The sequence below is a fragment of the Brassica napus genome, chromosome C3, assembly GCF_020379485.1.
Source record: "Brassica napus cultivar Da-Ae chromosome C3, Da-Ae, whole genome shotgun sequence".
NCBI classification, from domain to species: Eukaryota; Viridiplantae; Streptophyta; class Magnoliopsida; order Brassicales; family Brassicaceae; genus Brassica; species Brassica napus.
Window position 1 is genome coordinate 30359712 of NC_063446.1, and position 19727 is coordinate 30379438.

The window sequence follows — 19727 nt, forward strand, 5'->3', positions numbered from 1 at the left end:
TACGGGCATAGAAAACCTTGTCCCAATACCATCCTGCGACAATCCTTTATGACCAGGCCTGCAGTCCAAATCCATGATTGCCATTTCTAATCAAATCTGGTTTTTTTTTCCCAAGTTATTGGGCGAAAAAATTTATCTTGTGTTTGTTGAATTTTCAAGGTATCCAACGGTAAGTCTCATTAGAAAAATGTCAAATTATAATAGAAGAGGAAAAACTGTTCCGACATTTGTAGTAAATATTTTTTTATATATATTAAAATCTATATAATCGATGAGGATAAAAATATTTTAAACACACAAATTTGAATATTTCGACTATGAGGTCATACAACGTACCAAAAAATTATGCATGATAAATAAAAGCACTCAAGAGAGAAGCAAGTTATGAATGCTGAGTTACAAGTAAGAAGTTGTCCTATAACTGCTTCCATCTCATTTAAGCCTAAATAGTCTTACAAGAACTTGTGGTTTCGCAGACTGAATATGTTGGCTAATGTCTTCGTCGGTTCTGGACTAATGATTGCTTTAACAGAAGAGACTATAAATCATACAGAGCTTCTAAGGTAATGAAGAAGATATTGTCAGAGAATCGCCTTCCTAACGCATTACCGACTCTTTTACAAAGGAACGGCCGGCCGAGCTGCAAAACCACAAATATTAAGCATTGGTGGAACACACAGAATTTGAAAAGTGTAAAAGAGTGGGTTGGTTATACTCACGAATATTCGAGGTGGATGTTCATGAACCTCCGGTTCTCTTTACTTTGAGACAGTGTAACGGAACCTTCAATGACTTGGTCTTGCTCTACGTCTATTGGGTCATAGAAATATACAATTGTCTGTCCAAAAAAGTGGTTCAAAACCAAATGGGTCACAAAGTGTAAGCTACTCTTTTAATAAGAGACAGACATCAAGTTTATAGCATCACTGATCTTCTCAATATACGACCAACTCCTGATTTTAACCAATTTAGATGATTTACAGAAAAGTAAAACTGGCAAAAATGTGGAAGTATATGCAAAAAGATGGTCTTACTTGCTGCCAATGCGTTGGAGGAGCCTCGGGAGAGGTGGACAACACGAGTGCATCACTCGGATTACTCCGCTTCTTCTGATAACCTTCTCTAGAAGGACTCATTGATGAAGAACCACTAGCAACACTTGTTGCACTAGTAGTCTTGGCAGGCGAAGAGGGCGGTTTGCTGAACTCAACGTCAAACCAAAATCCAAAACCATGCATAGGAGCTACAAGAAGAAAAGAAAAAAAGCCTCAGCACAGAAAGGAAAGAACTCTAACGTTTCTGTAAGTTGCACAAAACGCATATATATATTTGATAAAGGAAAAGTGAAATACCTCTCATCATTGACTTGAATTTATATCTTGCAGTAACGGAATCTAGCTCTTGGATTTTTACTGTCTGACAGTCTATATGTTTAACCTGCATTATATATATGCTCTATGTAAAATATAGCGTGTGGTCTGGTCTTTGATCATTTACTTTGTAACAAAATGGATGGATATCCACACAATAGCACAGTTAACATAGCTGAGAGCTCAAAGAGATAGCAGGTAACAAGCACTCAGAGAACAAGGAAATACCACTTCTGGCCATGTTAGAACGTTCTCGCCTGAAATGGACTCCACGCTAGGTTCTTCAAATGCACACTGTTTAGCTAACTGCATCATTGCAGACACTGCAAATAACATCAAACATCATTAGTGAAACCTTACTGTGAGGTTCTTCTTTTTCACTTTATAATACTTTACTGTTTATCTAATTCTCGAGTACAAGTTCCCCAACGCAAAGGTGAGTGATAAGCATACGTTTCAATTGACCCTTATAATCAAGTAATGCCATATGTTTACTCCTTAAGCCAAGGATCATGACTATCAAAGCCATAAGTGCTATCACGATAACCTAATTTTATCAATCTGATCTGTTTAGGAAATGCAAAACTCTGTGTCTATCATGATGTGGGATACGGCAAGCTTATTAAAAGCAACACATCCACATTAAATTGTGAAATCATTACTCAGTTTAACTAGTATACTAATCAAGTTTAATGCAATCATTGTCCCAACGTTAAAGTTGATATAATACTTACTATCAATTCCATAAACGTTGCGCCAAAAATCAATGCTATGACTGTATCTCTCCGGGTGTGTTACAGGGGCCATGTACAACTGTCAAAAGAAAGTTAATAACAACATATCAAATGTTGCCTTGTTCCCAAAAGTCAGTAATGGCTGTGATAAAATATCTGAAGAGATCATAATCATACTGTTGCATGTGATGGGAGAATCAAACCTCCAGGCTTCAACCAGCGATCTCTAGCTGTAATAACACTTCCCAGCATACTCTACATCAACATAATATGAGAATGAGAAACCAGGGAGAATAAAGGAAAATTAATAATTAGGTACGTTATCCTCAGTAAAATTATATACACAAGATAAGGAAATAACCTCATACAAGAGCATGTAACCCATCCACTCTGAAATTATAACATCAACCTCCTCGTCGATTTCAACATCCTAGAGAACATTACAGCCAAAGAAGAATTACTACATGATCAGGGTTTGCATACAAAGCTGGATGTTTCACCCAACCAATCTATCTCAGTAGCGGTATAGACGTATAGAGGATCCCCAAATTCATTTCATTCATTTGTTTTCGCATCTCTCGGTATAAGGATTCTTTTTGCAGCTTACTTAGACATCAACCTTGAGCATGTCTAATGTAACATGCATGGCCAACTCTGGATTTATCACAGAAAACATATTACCTCCACTCTCCCATGCAAAACAATGACCTTGTCGGATAAACCGTTGGCTTTCACAACTTCCTTTGCCTGGTGGTATATAGGAAAAAAATATTGAATATAAGCCATTAGCACGATTCACAAAATGAAAATCATATGCAGAGCTAAAACACTAGACTCGTAAAAAAATTCTATGTTGGGTAGAACTTAGATCAATTTCACAGACCCTAATGTTTCAGAAACAGTCTGAAATTTTATTTTCCTGAGCTGATTGATATCAAGGGTGATACAAGCCATGAAGCGATGAATAGATTTAGATATAGAATTTTATTTTCTTGAGCTGATTGATGTCAAGGGTGATAGTACAAACCATGAAGCGAAGAATAGATTTAGATATAGATTAAAAACCCAATAAAGCCTGGTTATGGCCAGCTAACTGTGAAAAATTCAAGACAATAAGACATACTATCATCACACCCTAAACATATTCTCACTAAAGGGAACATGCAACACAATGTGTCAAAGAACTTTTCTATTCCAAATTCATGTTTTAACATATGGAAACAAGTTTTAATGAAATTACAGTATCACAAAAACTAATTCAACGGGAAATTTTTCAAGCCAATTTAATTTTATATTTAAAAATGGGCGGACTCATCACTTCATAAAACGAAGAATATAGAAGCTAAAGACGAGATGATCCAGAGCAATAATTTATGCCCAAGTTACTGGATAAAGAAAACATCTGAAATAATACCTGGACAGCAATATCACTTGCATCTACAGCATATACCTGTAAGAAAATAAACGTTTGTCAGAAACACATTAACAGTCTTGGTTTACCCATATAACGAAACAAACTTAATATCCATAAATGCTACATTCTTCACAATGTTCAATAATAAAGTTGTGCCTACGCATAACTCATACCCGTATAGCACCAGCTTGAGCACAGAAGATTGAAAGGATGCCTGTTCCACAGCCAACGTCCACCACAACCTGTTACAAGCAATCGATGCAGCAATATGTTTTACAAATACTAAACTACCACATAACAAAAGTAGCTTTGCTACAAAGATCACCACACAAAAGGAACCGAAGCCTGACACAGGCTAAGAAAAAGCTAAACAACAGTCCGAATTTAAATCTTGTTCTTAAATATCATATGCGAAGATTAAAGATAAATCGTTAAGAAATTACAGCATACGAGAGAGAATTTACCTTGCCCTGGATTAAGCTCTGATGCTGCATTATAGCTTCTTTATAAGTTTCTGTCCGAGCCCGATCCTGTATCGACCAATTTAACATTTAACAAAGAAGAAGAAAAATGAATGCCAAAAGAAGATGAAGAGACAAACAAAACAACATAATTTGATATATCTGAACAAAATTTTCACTCAAGTTCTGCAAAGTTTTATTTTTGAGCAACACAGAGAAATCGAACTGCAATATCAAATTTGGCTCAAGAACAAGAAACTATATAACAAGTAATGGTTCTCAAAAACATCAGCTGGAGATGGACTAGAGAAACCAATGCTCCAGAAAACAAGAGAGAATTCAATTCTAACTTTGAATTACAAGCTGAAGAGGATAGAAAGTACCTTGATCATCTCTTCGTGAATCCCTACGTGAGCATAGGAATGAAAATAGGCAACGTCGAAGTCAGTGCAAGGCGGAGGAGACTTCTGAGTCTCCAGCGGCTTCTGCTCTCCGAGCTGGTCGGAAACCCTAACCCCATTGGCCAGACCGTCTCTAGTGTCAGGAGCTCCACCGCGATTGCTGCGTCTTTTAGCTCGGCCAAAAGAGCTGAAACCGGGGACTCGCTTCTCTTCTACCGGTTCAAGCTCGTGGAAACCGTTGCTGTAATCGCCGCGAGATTGCATATTTTGGTTAAACCCAGAGAGAGAAAGACCTTCTCTGACGACGACTGTGTTTGTCAAACTCTAGTTAAACAAAAAAGACCTCCTCCTCCTCTTTTCTACTTCAAATCTTACCCCCCCCTTTTGGGTCCTTTCATTAGCTTTGCATATTTAAAGGGTCTATATAGGAATAAAAATAATATCTTCCACCATACAAAAAGAAACATTTTTTTTTATTAGGTTGGAGAGAAAACCTTGGTGACAAAAAAAGATAAGAAGAGCTGTGGTAAAATTGCAGACGGTCTTTTTAAGTTCTTTGTTTCATCTACTCATGTGACATTGCAAGTAAATTACTACAATTTATCGAAGTTAAGAAAAGTAAAGAGGAAAAATTGACTTCGGTAGTATCTAAAACGTGCAAGGGATATTTTCCCCATGCAGAACAACGAATTCAAATCAAACAAAATCATAAAGAAAGGTTAGAAGAAAAGCCGGTGGGTGCTGAAAAGACAGACAAAGAGAAGCTTTTGAGCTTTGGTTTGGTTTACTCATCGCCTTGGCCATCTTCCTTCACCAGTTTGATCATGTCATCGATTCTCAGAATCGTTATGGCTGCCTCTGTTGCAAACTGTTCACGCATGACAAAAACATAAAATCTCCTTTAAAATTTAAGACATCACTCGATTTTTATAAAAATCTATCTCAGGTCAAAATGTTTCTTCACCTGGATAATTTTCACTTTGCTCATCGCTGGTTCGATCACTCCTGCTTCCAAATTGTTACGGACGATTCCGTTTACAAGGTCAAGTCCCATGCTGCATTTTGCGTTTTTCCCAACATAAAGCCAATGAGAAAAATTAACATTTTCAAGGGGAAAAGACAAACAGTAAAACTGCCTTATTACCTTGAATAATGCTTCTTATCAGCCTTGGTTTGTGCGGTGTGGTGGTATGCTCTTAGTTTAGCTACCAACTCTGTTGCATCCTTGGCGGCGTTTACAGCAAGCACCTGTAAATAAGATAATAGTTGTTGGCTAATAAGACCACATCAAAAAGACACTTTTCATATATTGGTGAAATAGGATTGTATTTGTAGGTGGCACCTTAGGTATAACCAATAACGCCTCTGCAAATTCAGCAATCGCCAATTGTTCGCGAGAGCCCAAGGTTGTAGCAAGGTGCTCCAGATACACAGACAATGCTGACTCAACTGCACCTCCACCCGCAACCACCTGTTCGATGCGTAAAACCAGAAATGGTGATAATTATTACCAAATGCAAGGAGCCTCTATAAAAGGAAAGCAAAAAAATAGTTACCGCGTTGGACTCGAGGGTCCTCTTGACAATACACAAAGAATCGTGCAGTGCTCTCTCCATCTCATCAAGCATGTAGTCATTTGCACCTCTCAAGATCAAGGATACCTGCCAGAAAATAAAAAGCTTATGACATCAGGGCTAGTCTAAACTTTGATAAGCTTCAAATAACTTTTGGAAATAACTTCAAATGAGATATATGATGATATATTTTGTGATATAGTATTGTCAACAATTACGCTTGATCTCAAGTAGAGATTAAACTGCATACCGCACTGCTCGTTTTGGTTCCCTTTATCAATACAACATCGTCATCCGCTATTCTCTCCTCCACAACTTCGTCTGCAGATCCAAGGTGTGCTGGATCAAATGTTTCTTCGCCTTCCATGTCAGCAAAAGTGGTGACCTGAAAACAAAGAACAAATCTTAGTCAAGAATTTTAAGTTTCACAATCACATTCCGGTTTTTGTAACTTGTTTCTAAGACTTTTAATATTAAAATAAGTATAAGCTGAGGAAGTACCAAGGTTGCTCCTGTTGCCTTAGCAACATGGCGCATGTCGTCTTTGCGAACACGCCTAACTGCAATAGCTCCTGCCTCTACAAAGTACTGAAATAAACGCAAACGAGATCAATAATTTCATTAACTTGAAAAACGCTGAGTAGAGAGAGACTTATTGGTCTTCGATCTTACTTTAAGTGCCATGTCGTCAATTCCCTTCGTGGTCAGAATTACATTGGCCCCAGCTTTAAGAAGTTTCTCTATTCGCTCCTTCGTCATATCAGCTTCTCTGTGAAACAAAACAACGTTTTTAAAAAAATCCTCTGTATGGAAGATGGAAGACAATATGCAGTACAAGCGTGCAATCAAAAGATCCAGATATCTCAATCTTCCTCTATCCCGCACAGCTCGTTAGGATCAAGAGAGCAAACCAATTGCACTTGAAGGAAAACAGTAAAAAATACCTTTGCCGGATTTTTTCAAGTTCTCGTGGATCGTTAACTACAACTTGGACACCGAGCTGCATTTTTGTCTTCTGAAGATTGAAGTCGAGGCAAGCAATCTTGGCTGGAGACACTCGTAGTGGCATCCCTTGGGCAGCGCGTCCAGTATTGAGTGCATATCCCTTCAACAAATAGCTGTCTCTCGCACTTTGTCCATGAGCTTTCAGAATATTGATCCCCTACAACGTAGTAAGCAGAAGTGTTTAGACACAAAGATATCATTCTGACTTGAGATACTATATTTAAAACTTTGACAGAAGAGCATAAACAGACCTTGATAGGGTACTTAATCTCCCCTCGCTGATTTGTCATCTTCACTGACAGAACGGCATCCACAACCTTAAAGAAAAATGTGATAATCACAGTTCAGAAAAATGCAATGATCAGGGTAGTATTGCAAGAAATTATCAACGGATCCCAGACATTAGAAGTAAACTCAATAAACAGACTTATGTAGGAAAGAGTCTCCCAGACTAAACCGAGAGTAAACATAGGAATTAATAACACAACTTACAACACTAATGTTTTAAGAAAAAAGCATGCCGTTCCACGTGTTTGAAAATGAACGAGAACTGAAAGCATACCAAGTTGGCAAAGAAGTCGCTGTCACCAGATATCAGTTTGGAGGACATGCTGGTTTTAGCACAGTTAATCAATGGAACTCTCCCAAGCTTTTCGACCTATATAACGCAACAGAAGCAATTAACAGAAGCGGCAGAGACGGCCAATAGAGAGAACTTACACAATTATGCTTACAGGAAAAAATGTATAAAAATTCACCACATAAATTCACATTTCCTCACATACTGTATAACCAGTCAGAAAGAAGATCAGACGCTGAAACATAAAACATCACAGCAGAGCTAACCTTAGTCACCAACTTCTCATCTATGTATTTGCAAGCTTCTCTCATCGCTAGCTGTCAACAGTAACACAGATTATGAACACACTGCAAATCACTCACTACATAAGAAAATCAAAGTCGCAAGCCTACCCTGTATCCACTGATAATTGATGTTGGATGTATTTTGTTCCTGACCAAATCATTTGCCCTCTGCAAATACACCATTAATCACCAAGCGGTTACCACGTAACAAAATCTTCACAACTCAAGAAAAAAAACATAAACCAAAGACGAACCTTGAGCAACTCAGCAGCTACAATAACAACAGAGGTAGTCCCATCACCAACTTCTCTATCCTGGAGCTCAGCTAACTCGACGAGAACCTGTCAAAAGAGGGTAACTAATAAATTCGTATAACGCACATGAATGATAAGTATGTTAATCAAATTCACCTTAGCAGCAGGGTGCTCGACCTCCAACATCCTGAGAATAGTAGCACCGTCGTTTGTAATGGTCACATCACCAATATCATCCACCAACATCTGAGAAAAAAAACAACAAAATCAAGAAGCTAAGTAACGCCGCTAGCGAGATACACAATGTATATATATATAACTCTGACGCAAATCAGAAACGCTGGGATCGGAGTAAGATACCTTGTCGAGTCCGACGGGACCGAGCGAGGTCTTGACGATATTCGAAATAGCTTGACAAGCCACCACTGTATACATCAAGAGTAATCAAATACGAAAGAGTTAGTTACATACATACCAGCAAAACTTCACCCTATAGATCAAACGCAAGAGTTTCCGAGAGACTAGATCGGTATATGCAGAAAATGGGAGACGAAATCAAGCAAAGCGAAGGGAGTGACGAAGAGAGTACCGTTCTGAGTACGAACATCTTGGCCGGATTGCCTATCGCCGGAGATATCCGGATTTTGAGCGGAGATCGACATTTACGGCGAATCGATGAACACGAGGGAGGAGTCAAAGTAGCCTTAGATCGGAGATCTGAGCTCGCCGAGAGAAGTGCAGTGAGAGATGGACAGTGAGAGAGTCCGGCGGGTTTTTATTAAAGTTTCAAGGTTTCTTCTCGGATGTGTGGCCAGGGTATGTACGAAGCGGTGTCGTTTTAATAGTTGGGCTGAATGTCGATATGTTCTGAGGCCCATTAGAATAGGTCAAAACACCAGCGGATGGGCTTTAATGTTTAAGATAAAAGTTCATATATTCTTGTGTTGAGGGGGCAGAGCATTAGCATCCCTATATATTAAAATACAAACATTACAACATTTGAGATAGTCATGTGTCATCACCACAATGAGTCTTACGTAGTCATGTGTCATCACCACAATGAGTCTTAGAATCTTTAGAAAATTGGATTGGTCCATTTTAATATATAATAAATTTTTTATTAAACTAACCATAAATTCATTATTAATGTTTTCATTCTTCCTTAAATAAAAATTACAGAATTGCCTAATGTAGCTAAAACATATATATTAAATTAATAATTTTGAATAATAAATATTTGATAAAAATTAGTCTATTCTCTATCATATTTGTTTAATTTTAAATTAATAAAATAAATTAAACAACTATATTAACCATATAATAAAAAATTAGATTTTTCTGTATATGTTATATTTTGATTGTTTTCAAAAAGAATATAAATTATTAAAACTATTAAAAGTTTCACCTTCAAATTTTTGTGATTCATGGTTTAATTTTTTTGTTACGATAAAATACAAATGATTACAAAATCATATAAGTAAGAAATTTCATTTAATAAATATTAAGTGTATAAGGTTTATATATATATTAAATTAAATTATATACCATATACCATATAAAATATAAATATTTTAATTTCGAAATTTTCTTTGAAAACATTTTTTTGGTAAAAGCTATTGAACAAATATTGACAACTTAATATTTAAAGTTTAAACTTAGCCTTGAACTTTATAAAAATTTATGAATTACTAAAACTATTAATCACACAATGAAAATTTTGTTATCAGTGATTTAAAGTATTTGTTATAAAAATATACAAATGATTAAAAAAATCATATGAGTAAAAAACATCATTTAATATATATCAATACTAAAAATACACACTATATGTTAACGTCATTTAAATTTAATTATATACCATATAAAATAGAAAAAATGATTGTTTGGATTAATGAAATTTATTTATGTGTTCACATCAATTTAATTATATATGTAATAATTACTGACTTTTTAATTATTTAATATATATTTATTATTTTATAAATATGTAAACGAACATATAATACATAAAAATAGTATATACAATGTTCGTCCCGCGCAAAGCGCGGATCTTAACCTTGTTAGCATTATACCCTACATTATCCAATCAACAACAATTGTTAGATAGGGAAATACCCTAGGATAGTACTTAAAAAAGTTTATGTCACAAATATAGACTTTAAAAATCAAAATGACCAAAATATTTCATTAAAGAGGTAAATATATAATTATACTCCTAAAGTTAACTAATCCAAACCTTAGGGTTTAGAGTTAACGGGTGGGGATTTGGGATTGAGGTTTAAAATTTTATAAAATAAAAAATAAATATTAAAAATTTGAAAATTAAAATTTAAAAATAGTTTCAAAAAGTATTTTCGAATTATAAAAAAAAAATTGAAAAAAAAGCATTTAGGAAAAACAAATTTCAAAAAAAAATTATAAAAAAGTTCGAATTTGAAAACATATAATCTAAAACTATATAAAAAAAAAAATTATTTTTTCAATTTTATTTAATTTTAAAAAAAAATTTATATATCTAGGGTATTAGTGTCTTTTTACCTATTAAATGAAACATTTTGGTTATTTTCCTCCTTGTGGTCTATTTTTGTGACCAAAACTTGAAAATGATCTATTTAAAAGAATTGCACCGTTAGAAAAGCATTTAGAGAAGCATTTACTAAATGCTAATGCTCTCAAAATGCTCTCTGGTCAATGCTCTCATATAAAGCTTTTAGCAGAGCATTTGCATTTATAATTTATAAAATTAAGGAAAATATATAATTAATTAATTAATTTATTTTATTTAATAATATCATAAAATTATTTTTATATCCTGAAAATAGAATTTTGATTTCTAAAATTAATTTATAATAATTTTTTTTTTAAAGTAGTTTTCACATTTAAAATATAAAATTTTATTCATATAATTTTATTTTATATAATTTAAATAATTTTAAATTTGAAATATTATTTTTTTAAATAGATATTTTAATTATAAAATTTATTTTAAAATAATATTTTTCAATATAAAAATAATTATTAAATAAAATAAATTAATTATATATTTTTTTTCATTTTATTTGTTATTATATTTATATATATATATATATTAGAAATATATTAATTAAAAAATAAATATATTATATATTATATACTAATTTTTATAATAATTTTAAATAACATACTCGTACTGCTCTACCAATCATCTTTTTAAACAGTTTAGCAAAAGCATACAGCTAATGCAGTATACTGCTTCTACAGCATACTGATACTGGTAATGCTAACGCTCTACCAATCAAGACCTGAGTTGCACTGATTGAACAGAGTTTTGAGCTGTGTTTGTAGGGAAGATATTTGTTTCGATTGCAAGGATCGAGACTGTAACTGTGTAATTTCTGTAAAGATTTTGCCGTTAGCACCAAGGGAAAAGTATAATGTGCCTTCGAACCTATAAGGTTTTTCTTTATCCAGCAAAAATTTAATTAAATCATGAACGCCCAGAAGGATCTCTACTTTTCGGGATAGCATCAGTAGACCTATATAATGGCGAACTATGTTCTTAACAACATTGATGTAATAGTGATGAATAGAGTGAGAATGGGCGAGAGAGAGTATGTTTGCGTGAGAGATTATGGACGATTTAGTATGAGAAATTAAGAGAAATCGTGTGAGAGTATAAAAAATATTATAAGAGCATAGAGGTAGATTGAGGTGGCGAGTGTAAGAGAGAATAAAGAGAATTCAGGTCTTAAACACAGCCCTTGTGGGTTTGACCGAGAATTCATTAATGATTTTATATTACGAGATTTGGATTTCAATTCCTAAAAAATGATTTATTAAATAATTATGAGACTATAGAAGAAAATTTTACAAAAGATCTTCAACACGGTGTAAGTAAATCCGGTTAAACATGAATTTTCGTAGGATGAATGCAGTTAAACATATACTCATAAGGTACATAGTATTATCGGTTGTTGAATCGTCTATATAATTTTTTCATAATCAATTTAGACTAGTTTAGATCGATTTAAACTAGTTATAACTAATTTAAAACAATTTAAATCGATTTGAGTAGCATAGAACAGATTTAAGAAAATCGTGTCGGCTATGGTCGATTTACCAGGCGCGTAAATTTATATTTAGAACATTAAATACATGTGTTGTTTTTTCTTTGCTGAAATCAATTATTTGAGATGAGAGAATCTTATCAGGAAAAAGAAACCCATCAACTATAGTATTTGTTTCTTAATAAAACAGTTATCATATTTTTTTTTGAGGTTCAAACTATTTTTTGTCTTTCAATAGCTTGAAGCTGTATTTAATATAGATTTTAAATTCTGAAATGATGAAAAATAATTATTTACCTTTTATAAATTTAAATTAATTCTGTTTATATGTGTTTTTTAATTATTTTGTGAATTTACACCGCCAAACAAATGATAACAACTATAAAGTTTTTTTTTGGAAAAAAGTGATGGTATGTCTAATTTTTAGTATTATTTTTGGAAAAGAGATGTTTTTAATTATTATTTTAAAATAATTTGATTAATTAATAAATTTAACTAGACCATGATCCGCGCGCCAGCGCGGCTATGAATTTTCAGTTGTTAATTATTTATTTTATTAAATGATGTATTTGTAATATTCGTCCGTATTATATTCATTAAGTAAATATTTTTTTTTCATCTTAAACTATCTATTTTTTTTACGAATGTGTGATATCATATAAAAAAATATAAAAAATAGTATATAGAGTTAATTAGATAATTGTAAAAACAGAAATTTTTCTTTCGTGTGCGATATCATATAAATAATGATCCGCCCAGTTAACAAAAATCATGATTTTTTTATGTGTAATTTTTTTTATTCTAACCATTTCCTTAAAATTATATTAAATTTTACTTATTTTAATTATAATGTTTTTAATATCTTTACCTTTTTATTTGAAATGCAACTCAATATTTTTTAAAAAATTATAACAAAATATGATAAGTTTTGATGTAAACGAAAACTCAAATTATGTCAAAAATAATTATATTCAATGATAATAACAATTTAAATTGATTTTTTTTTTAAAAAATATTGTTTGAAATAAAATTCATTTATCTTTCAAATATAAAATGAAAATATTATAATTAAATAATAAAAAATATAAATAAAAACCATAAATTTAGCAAATGACAAGTGAGTTATATTATGCTAAAATTTTCTTTCTAACAATTTATCAAATGAAAATGAGTTATGAGAAAATAATACCATATAATTTTTAAAAACATAGTCATTCTTAAATATTTTTTGAATAAATAATTATTTTTAAATTTAATCAACTGAAAATAGTATCCGTACAATTGTGCGAGTCAAATTCTAGTTTTATTGATGCATGTTATATATTAGTGCTGCATGTTTTAGGTAACATTTTAATGATGCACGTTTTTAAAAATCTCTATTATTAAAATTATGCACGTAAGGATAACTGATGAGTTTTTTTGGTTGATTAAATGACATTATGTCCAAATTTATTTAAGGATATTTTATTAAGGTAACTGAAAAAGATAAATAATAAAATATGAAATTTAAATTCATTTAAGCATATTTCATTAATGTAACTGAAAAGACAAGTAATAAAGTAGGCAGTTTTATTCGTTTAATGTAACTGAAAAGACAATTAATAAATTAGGCAGTTTTATTCATTTAGGCATATTTCATTAATGTAACTGAAAAGACAAATAATAAATTAGGCAGTTTTATTCGTTTTAGAATTTGAAGCAATTTGTATTTTTTTTTTGATAATGATAAATCAAAGAAAAATGCAGGACCACTTGATATGTCATGGAGACCGATAATGAAAAAGATCGTAGATATTTTTTTTTTGGTCTTTTGTTTTTCTCCCAACGAAGTATCTTTTAAGAGAAAGAGATAAAAAAATTTGGAAAATTGCCACAAATACAATATTCATACTACTAATTTTTACGTTACATAACCATTTTTACATTTACTTTTAATGAAGTGCAAAATATATTTATACTCCTACAATTAACTAATCTAGATTTAGAATTTAGAGTTGAGTGATGGAGTATGGTTTTTAAAATATGAAATTTAGGATTCTAACAAATATATAAAATATTTAAAAAAAAAAAATTTAAAAATAGTTTCAAACATAATTTTCAATTTTCAAAAAAAAATGTTTTTAAAAAAATTCAAAAACAAATTATAGAAAAGTTCGAATTTGAAAAAGTATAATTCGAAAACATAAAAAAAAATATTTTTTATTTAAATAATTATTTATTATATATATATATAATAGTGGTATAAGAGTCTTTTGCTATTTAACGAAGAAAATATTTTTGAAAATATTTCTTTAGTGGTAGTGAAGATGAATAATAATACCAAAAAATAGTAAACATGAAATTCCTTAGAAAAAATTTGACAAAAAAAAAAGACAGAGAAAAACAAAGCATGGAGCTTAAAGGAAAACATAACATGACAAAATCACGCGGCAGAACCAGACCATGGATGAAGACACGAATAGGGGTATGGGTCTTCCTGATGCCAGGACCTTAGTAAGGATGGCGATTCTCATCTGATGGGAGTGAGATCGGCGACTACAGATGGATCTCAAAGTCTTAAACAACAAGTAAACAATTTTCTCTTCATATTCCATTGAATGAAACACTTGATCACTTAAATACATAAAAGATGTCAAGTAAATAACTGCCAACTAAACAATATGGAACATGGTAAACAAGTGGAGAACACACGATGTCATGACTCTTGTTATGATCTTATCAATGACCACCTCTGGATAAGCTCTTTCAGTATTTTTCGAAGCACTATCAGTTTCTTTGTCTACTAGGGTAGAAATAAAGCATATATTGGATAAGGATTAAGGAAACAGTAAGAGAGCTCTAACCATGTTTGTCCAAGAGTCGAGCAGAAAAACATCAAAATAATACACCATACCATTTGAACCCATAGTTAAAATTTAGCCCAACATATAGAAAATGTCATTTTATTTTTTATTAGTTTATAAAATCAGTTAAGAATAAACATTGGCTATCCATTTAGGTACGAATTGTTCTTTTCGAATATTGTTTTTTTTTTTGAAATTAAACTCTGTTTGAATATTATAAATTTATGTGTGGGTTTTGAGTTGGATCATTCTGGGTCTGGATGAGTTTGGTCCTGATTATAAGAACCTGAAAATATCTAAATAACAAATGTATCTGAAACGGGTTCAGATATTTGTACCAAAGATAACCATATTACCCGATTCGGTCCAGATCTTTTGAATATAATTAGTTATTTTACGACTCATTTAAAATATATAACACTAGATAAGGATACCTAACTTCTCTTGTACGAATAATAGAAATTTGAATTTGTATTTGGCTTATTAAAAACGAGTACTTGTTATTTCCAGTACTTGCTAAAAATGAATTACTTGTAAATCACTTATCTCGCTCTATTACCTGTTACTTGCAAGTTACTTGCAAGTTTTTCCGAATATTTAAGAATATCAATTAAATAATTCTTTATATATTAATTAAGAAACATTGTAACTTGTGAGCTATATCATGTGTCATCACTAAAATGTTCTTAATTTTTTTTAAAAAAAATAGGTTATTCAATTTAAACATATATTATACTTTTCATTAAATTGATCATATAATTAATTAGTAATTTAAGAAAATATTATTTTTTTCCTTAAATAAAAACTAAAGAATTGCCTAATATGATTAAAATATATTAAAAATTAACGATCTTGAATAATAATGATTTGCTAAAATTTTGTGTATCTTCTATCATTTTGGTTAATTGTGTATTATTAATTATGTTAAATAATCACATTAATCATATAATAAAAAATATAGATTTTTCGTACATGGTATATTTAAAAAATTTTAAAACGACTATAAAGTACTAAAGTTGTTAAAAGTTCCGCTTTGAAAATTTTGTGATCAGTAGTTTAAATTTTTTTGTTATAACAAATACAAATGATCATAAAACCATATGAGTAGAAAGTTCATTTAATAGAAACTCAAATTAAAAATATATCTATATTAAATTTTAGAAATGTGTATCATACTTGAATTGATAAAAAAATAAATATTTTTAGAGATTATTTATTTAATAAATATTATATAAAATATCTCTCTAAGTGCAGAGCACAAGTTATTGCCTAATAGGCTAATACTATTTTTTTAGGTTATTGTACTCGAAAACACAAAATTACTCTAAAAGAAATATTTGTGTTTATTATAATAATGAGCAAAATACATGAATCTGTCTATGTATTTGATTTTTATAACAATTAAAATGTATTCTCTGAATTAGTAATAGGTAATATCAAGTTGGATAACCATTTTTTGTACTTATACTTGTCTTATACTTTCAAGTAAATACATTATGCTCGGGATCTTGTGGTCGAGTGGCAAGGGGAAAGGCTTGGGACGCTGACATGTTTCAAGTTCGATTCACCTGCTACGAGAAACTATGTCACATTATCATAGACACACGCATGTGATATGGGCCTTTGCATTCTTGCTATAAATAATCAGCCATTACTTTGAGAAAGAATTGCAACAATGATCATGTTTGGCTTTCAAAACTGCTTCATGTTCATCATCCTATGCTTCCTCTCATTCCTCTGTTACTATCTCTTTGTCAAGAAACCGAGCAGCTCAAGAAGTGGCTTCGATGATCTGCCTCCCAGCCCTCCTTCTCTCCCAATCATTGGCCATCTTCACCTCCTCCTCTCTACTCCAACCCACAAGGCTCTTCAGAAACTCTCATCCAAGTACGGACCTCTCTTCCATCTCCGCATCTTCAACATTCCCATGGTCATCGTCTCCTCCGCCTCCGTGGCTTATGAGATATTCAGGGCGCACGACGCCAACATCTCCTCTCGTGGCCCCCCTCCCATAGACGACTCTCTTTTCGCAGGATCTACAAGCTTTATCTCCTCTCCCTATGGAGATCACTGGAAGTTCATGAAGAAGGTTCTCGTCACAAAGCTGCTCGGACCACAGGCACTAGAGCGGTCAAGAGACGTTCGTGCAGATGAGCTGGACAGGGTTTATGCAAGGCTGCTTGATAAAGCGAGGAAGGAAGAGAGTGTTGAGATCATTAAAGAAGTGGTAAATCTCACAAATAATAGCATATGCAGGATGATCATGGGGAAGAGTTGTTCCGAGGAGAACGGTGAGGCGGAGAGAGCCAGAAGCGTGGCTAGCGAATCTCTTGCCTTGGGAAAGAAGATAGTATTGGGGTCCTTGTTGCGCCCACGGTTTAAGCATCTTGTAATGTTACTGATTAAAAAGGAAATGATGGTTGTTTCCAACAAGTTTGATGAGCTGTTCGAAAGGATTCTTGTGGAACACGAAACTAAACAGGACGGACATCAAGAAACAGACTTGATGGAAGCGTTGTTGGCTGCTTATGGAGACGATACGGCAGGGTACAAGGTCACTAGGAAACATATCAAGACATTGCTCGCGGTACACGTTCCTTACATCACATTGATCAAGTGGTTTCATTGAACCGTGGTTGCTAAGTAACGTTTTTGCAAGTTTCAGGATCTTTTATTTGCAGGCACAGACTCTTCAGCGCAAGCAGCACAGTGGGCAATGGCGGAGATTATTAAAAACCCTAACGTTCTCAAGAGACTGAGAGAAGAAATCGATTGCCTTGTAGGTCAAGGCACAAGATTAATTCATGAAACTGACCTACCAAATCTTCCTTACCTACAAGCCGTTGTCAAGGAAGTACTAAGACTGCACCCGCCAGGAACTGTCTTTGGAAGGATCTCTCAAAAAGGGTTTAGGATGGGAGAGTACTACATACCGGAGGAGACATCATTTGCTATCAATGTTTATGCTATAATGAGAGATCCTGATTTGTGGGAAGATCCTGATGAGTTTAAGCCAGAGAGGTTTCTTCAAGATTCTTCAAGAACGGCTGAAGAGGAAGAGGAAGAGAGAAGAGAGCAAGCACTCAAGTATATTCCTTTCGGCGGCGGAAGGAGAGGCTGTCCTGGATCAAACCTAGCTTATGTCTTTCTAGGAACAGCTGTTGGAATGATGGTGCAGGGATTTGACTGGAGAATCGAAGGAGGTGATAAAGTTAGCATGGAAGAAACTGTTTTAGGACTGAGCTTGACCATGGCTCATCCTCCTAAGTTCATTCCTGTTGCTCGAACCGCACGCCCTTTAACTTCGAAATGCTCGTGCGTCTTTGATTGAGTGGTCTGCAAGATTGTTCAAGTGATAAGGAAGCTTTGTTTTTGTTATTATGTTTGGGTGTGTGTGTGTCGTCCAAGTCGTCCAGGTGAGTTGGTTATCTTTGGTTGAGTTTGGTTTATTGTGTGAAACCGTATTGTTTCCGGTTTTAGTCTTGTCATGTTTCCCGGTTTTCTGTGGTTTATTTTAGTTTGGTTCATTGTATTGTTCAAAGTTTGAATACTACAGTAATGAATAAGACTAAGAGTGTTGTTTGTTCTTTTCCGAAAATAATCATTCGAGGCAAGAGAATCGTATCAGGAAAAAAAAACTATTAAAAAAATAAAGAAAAAGTCAATCTTTATTCGTAACATAGAGTTATAGGAGATTACACTGTTATAAATAAATGGAAAGATTACAAATCATAATCTCTTGGCTATGAGTCATCCACAATCTGGTTCATAATACTTCCCATTGAATGTCATAACTATTTAGAGCTTGTAATGTGCTTTAATGTTGTCTCATTAAAACCTTACCAGGAAAACCCAATTGAGACAAAACCATGGTGAAGGAAAAAGAGTACAACACACATTACTCCCCCTGATTTGGACATTATTGAAGGTCCCTTGGACCTCTCCAATTTTCTGCAATCCGTTGGTGATGAAGATCTTGGGCAAAATATGCTTCGTCCTCGAAAAAGATAGTTGGTTCTTCTTTACCATCGGTCATGCCACAATCTGATCGAACATATTGAGTCATCGACCTCAAATACACACACACAAAATCTTGGATGATGTTGCTGTGATATGCGTGTACCACCATGTGTAAAACATAACATGTCTGAAAACAAATCAACAAAACCAAATAACCCCTCTTTGGGCTGGTTAGTATAAAATAAATCAAAATCAACGGCTTCTTCATCGTCCTTCTTATGGACCAATAAGACCAGTGTCTAAAACAAGACTTCTGCATCGTCCACCTCAGGACTAAATGGACTTCTTTATCGTCCACCTTTGGACTGAATGGATCAGTGTCCAAAACAAGTGATCTCACGCCCATGTACTAGATAATGGGTGAGAATGGTCCATATTAAATCTCTTGAGTACCATTTTCTGTATATACTATTTGATGCACAAGGACTTCATTGTTAATGTTCTGAAGCTGTAATCCCAAACAAAACTTTGTTTTTTTTTAAGATCTTTCATCTCAAACTCTTTCTTGAGAGATTCAACTGTTTGGGAAATTGTATCCAGAGGTTCCTAGGATATTCATATCATATACTTTGATGATTATCAATATTGTTCTCGAGAACTTGCTGTACTTTCAGCTCAATACCCTCTAGTATTTTCATTATCCAGTGGACCATATAAATATGCAGTCACTACATCAACTTGCTGCAAGTCTAATTTTCTCTCTTATATAGCCAGACTTATGAGAAATCTAAAAGAAGTTGC

General features: G+C 33.1%; 3 protein-coding genes across 4 annotated transcripts; 1 reads left to right on the forward strand and 2 right to left on the reverse strand.

Moving 5' to 3' along the window:
- Positions 1–284: 284 nt before the first annotated feature.
- LOC111204555 (probable protein arginine N-methyltransferase 6) lies at positions 285–4769 on the reverse strand. Its single transcript, XM_022699597.2, has 13 exons — positions 4363–4769; positions 3983–4048; positions 3692–3760; positions 3519–3554; positions 2786–2851; positions 2466–2534; positions 2282–2359; positions 2105–2183; positions 1599–1693; positions 1353–1437; positions 1035–1243; positions 720–838; positions 285–640 (listed from the first exon to the last, which is right to left on the reverse strand). Exons 1-13 carry the CDS (start codon positions 4642–4644, stop codon positions 598–600), a joined length of 1296 nt encoding a protein of 431 aa, XP_022555318.1. The 5' UTR covers positions 4645–4769; the 3' UTR covers positions 285–597.
- Positions 4770–4904: 135 nt separating this feature from the next.
- On the reverse strand, positions 4905–8907 carry LOC111204554 (T-complex protein 1 subunit alpha-like). The gene is made up of 17 exons (XM_022699596.2): positions 8667–8907; positions 8438–8502; positions 8234–8323; positions 8078–8164; positions 7932–7991; positions 7806–7856; positions 7522–7617; positions 7211–7276; positions 6899–7116; positions 6627–6723; positions 6456–6542; positions 6205–6339; positions 5937–6041; positions 5723–5851; positions 5525–5628; positions 5345–5435; positions 4905–5248 (listed from the first exon to the last, which is right to left on the reverse strand). Exons 1-17 carry the CDS (start codon positions 8737–8739, stop codon positions 5165–5167), a joined length of 1638 nt encoding a protein of 545 aa, XP_022555317.1. The 5' UTR covers positions 8740–8907; the 3' UTR covers positions 4905–5164.
- A 5689-nt stretch (positions 8908–14596) lies between these two features.
- LOC111204556 (cytochrome P450 705A22-like) lies at positions 14597–18552 on the forward strand. 2 transcript variants are annotated; one of them, XM_048753202.1, is made up of 3 exons: positions 14597–14690; positions 16726–17553; positions 17632–18552. In XM_048753202.1, the coding sequence occupies exons 1-3, from the start codon at positions 14640–14642 to the stop codon at positions 18295–18297; spliced, it is 1545 nt and encodes a 514-aa protein (XP_048609159.1). In that variant the 5' UTR covers positions 14597–14639; the 3' UTR covers positions 18298–18552. The 2 variants fall into 2 exon arrangements, with proteins under 2 accessions (XP_048609159.1, XP_022555319.1); XM_022699598.2 differs by lacking the exon at positions 14597–14690 and having other exon boundaries at positions 16361–17553.
- The last annotated feature ends 1175 nt before the right edge of the window (positions 18553–19727 follow it).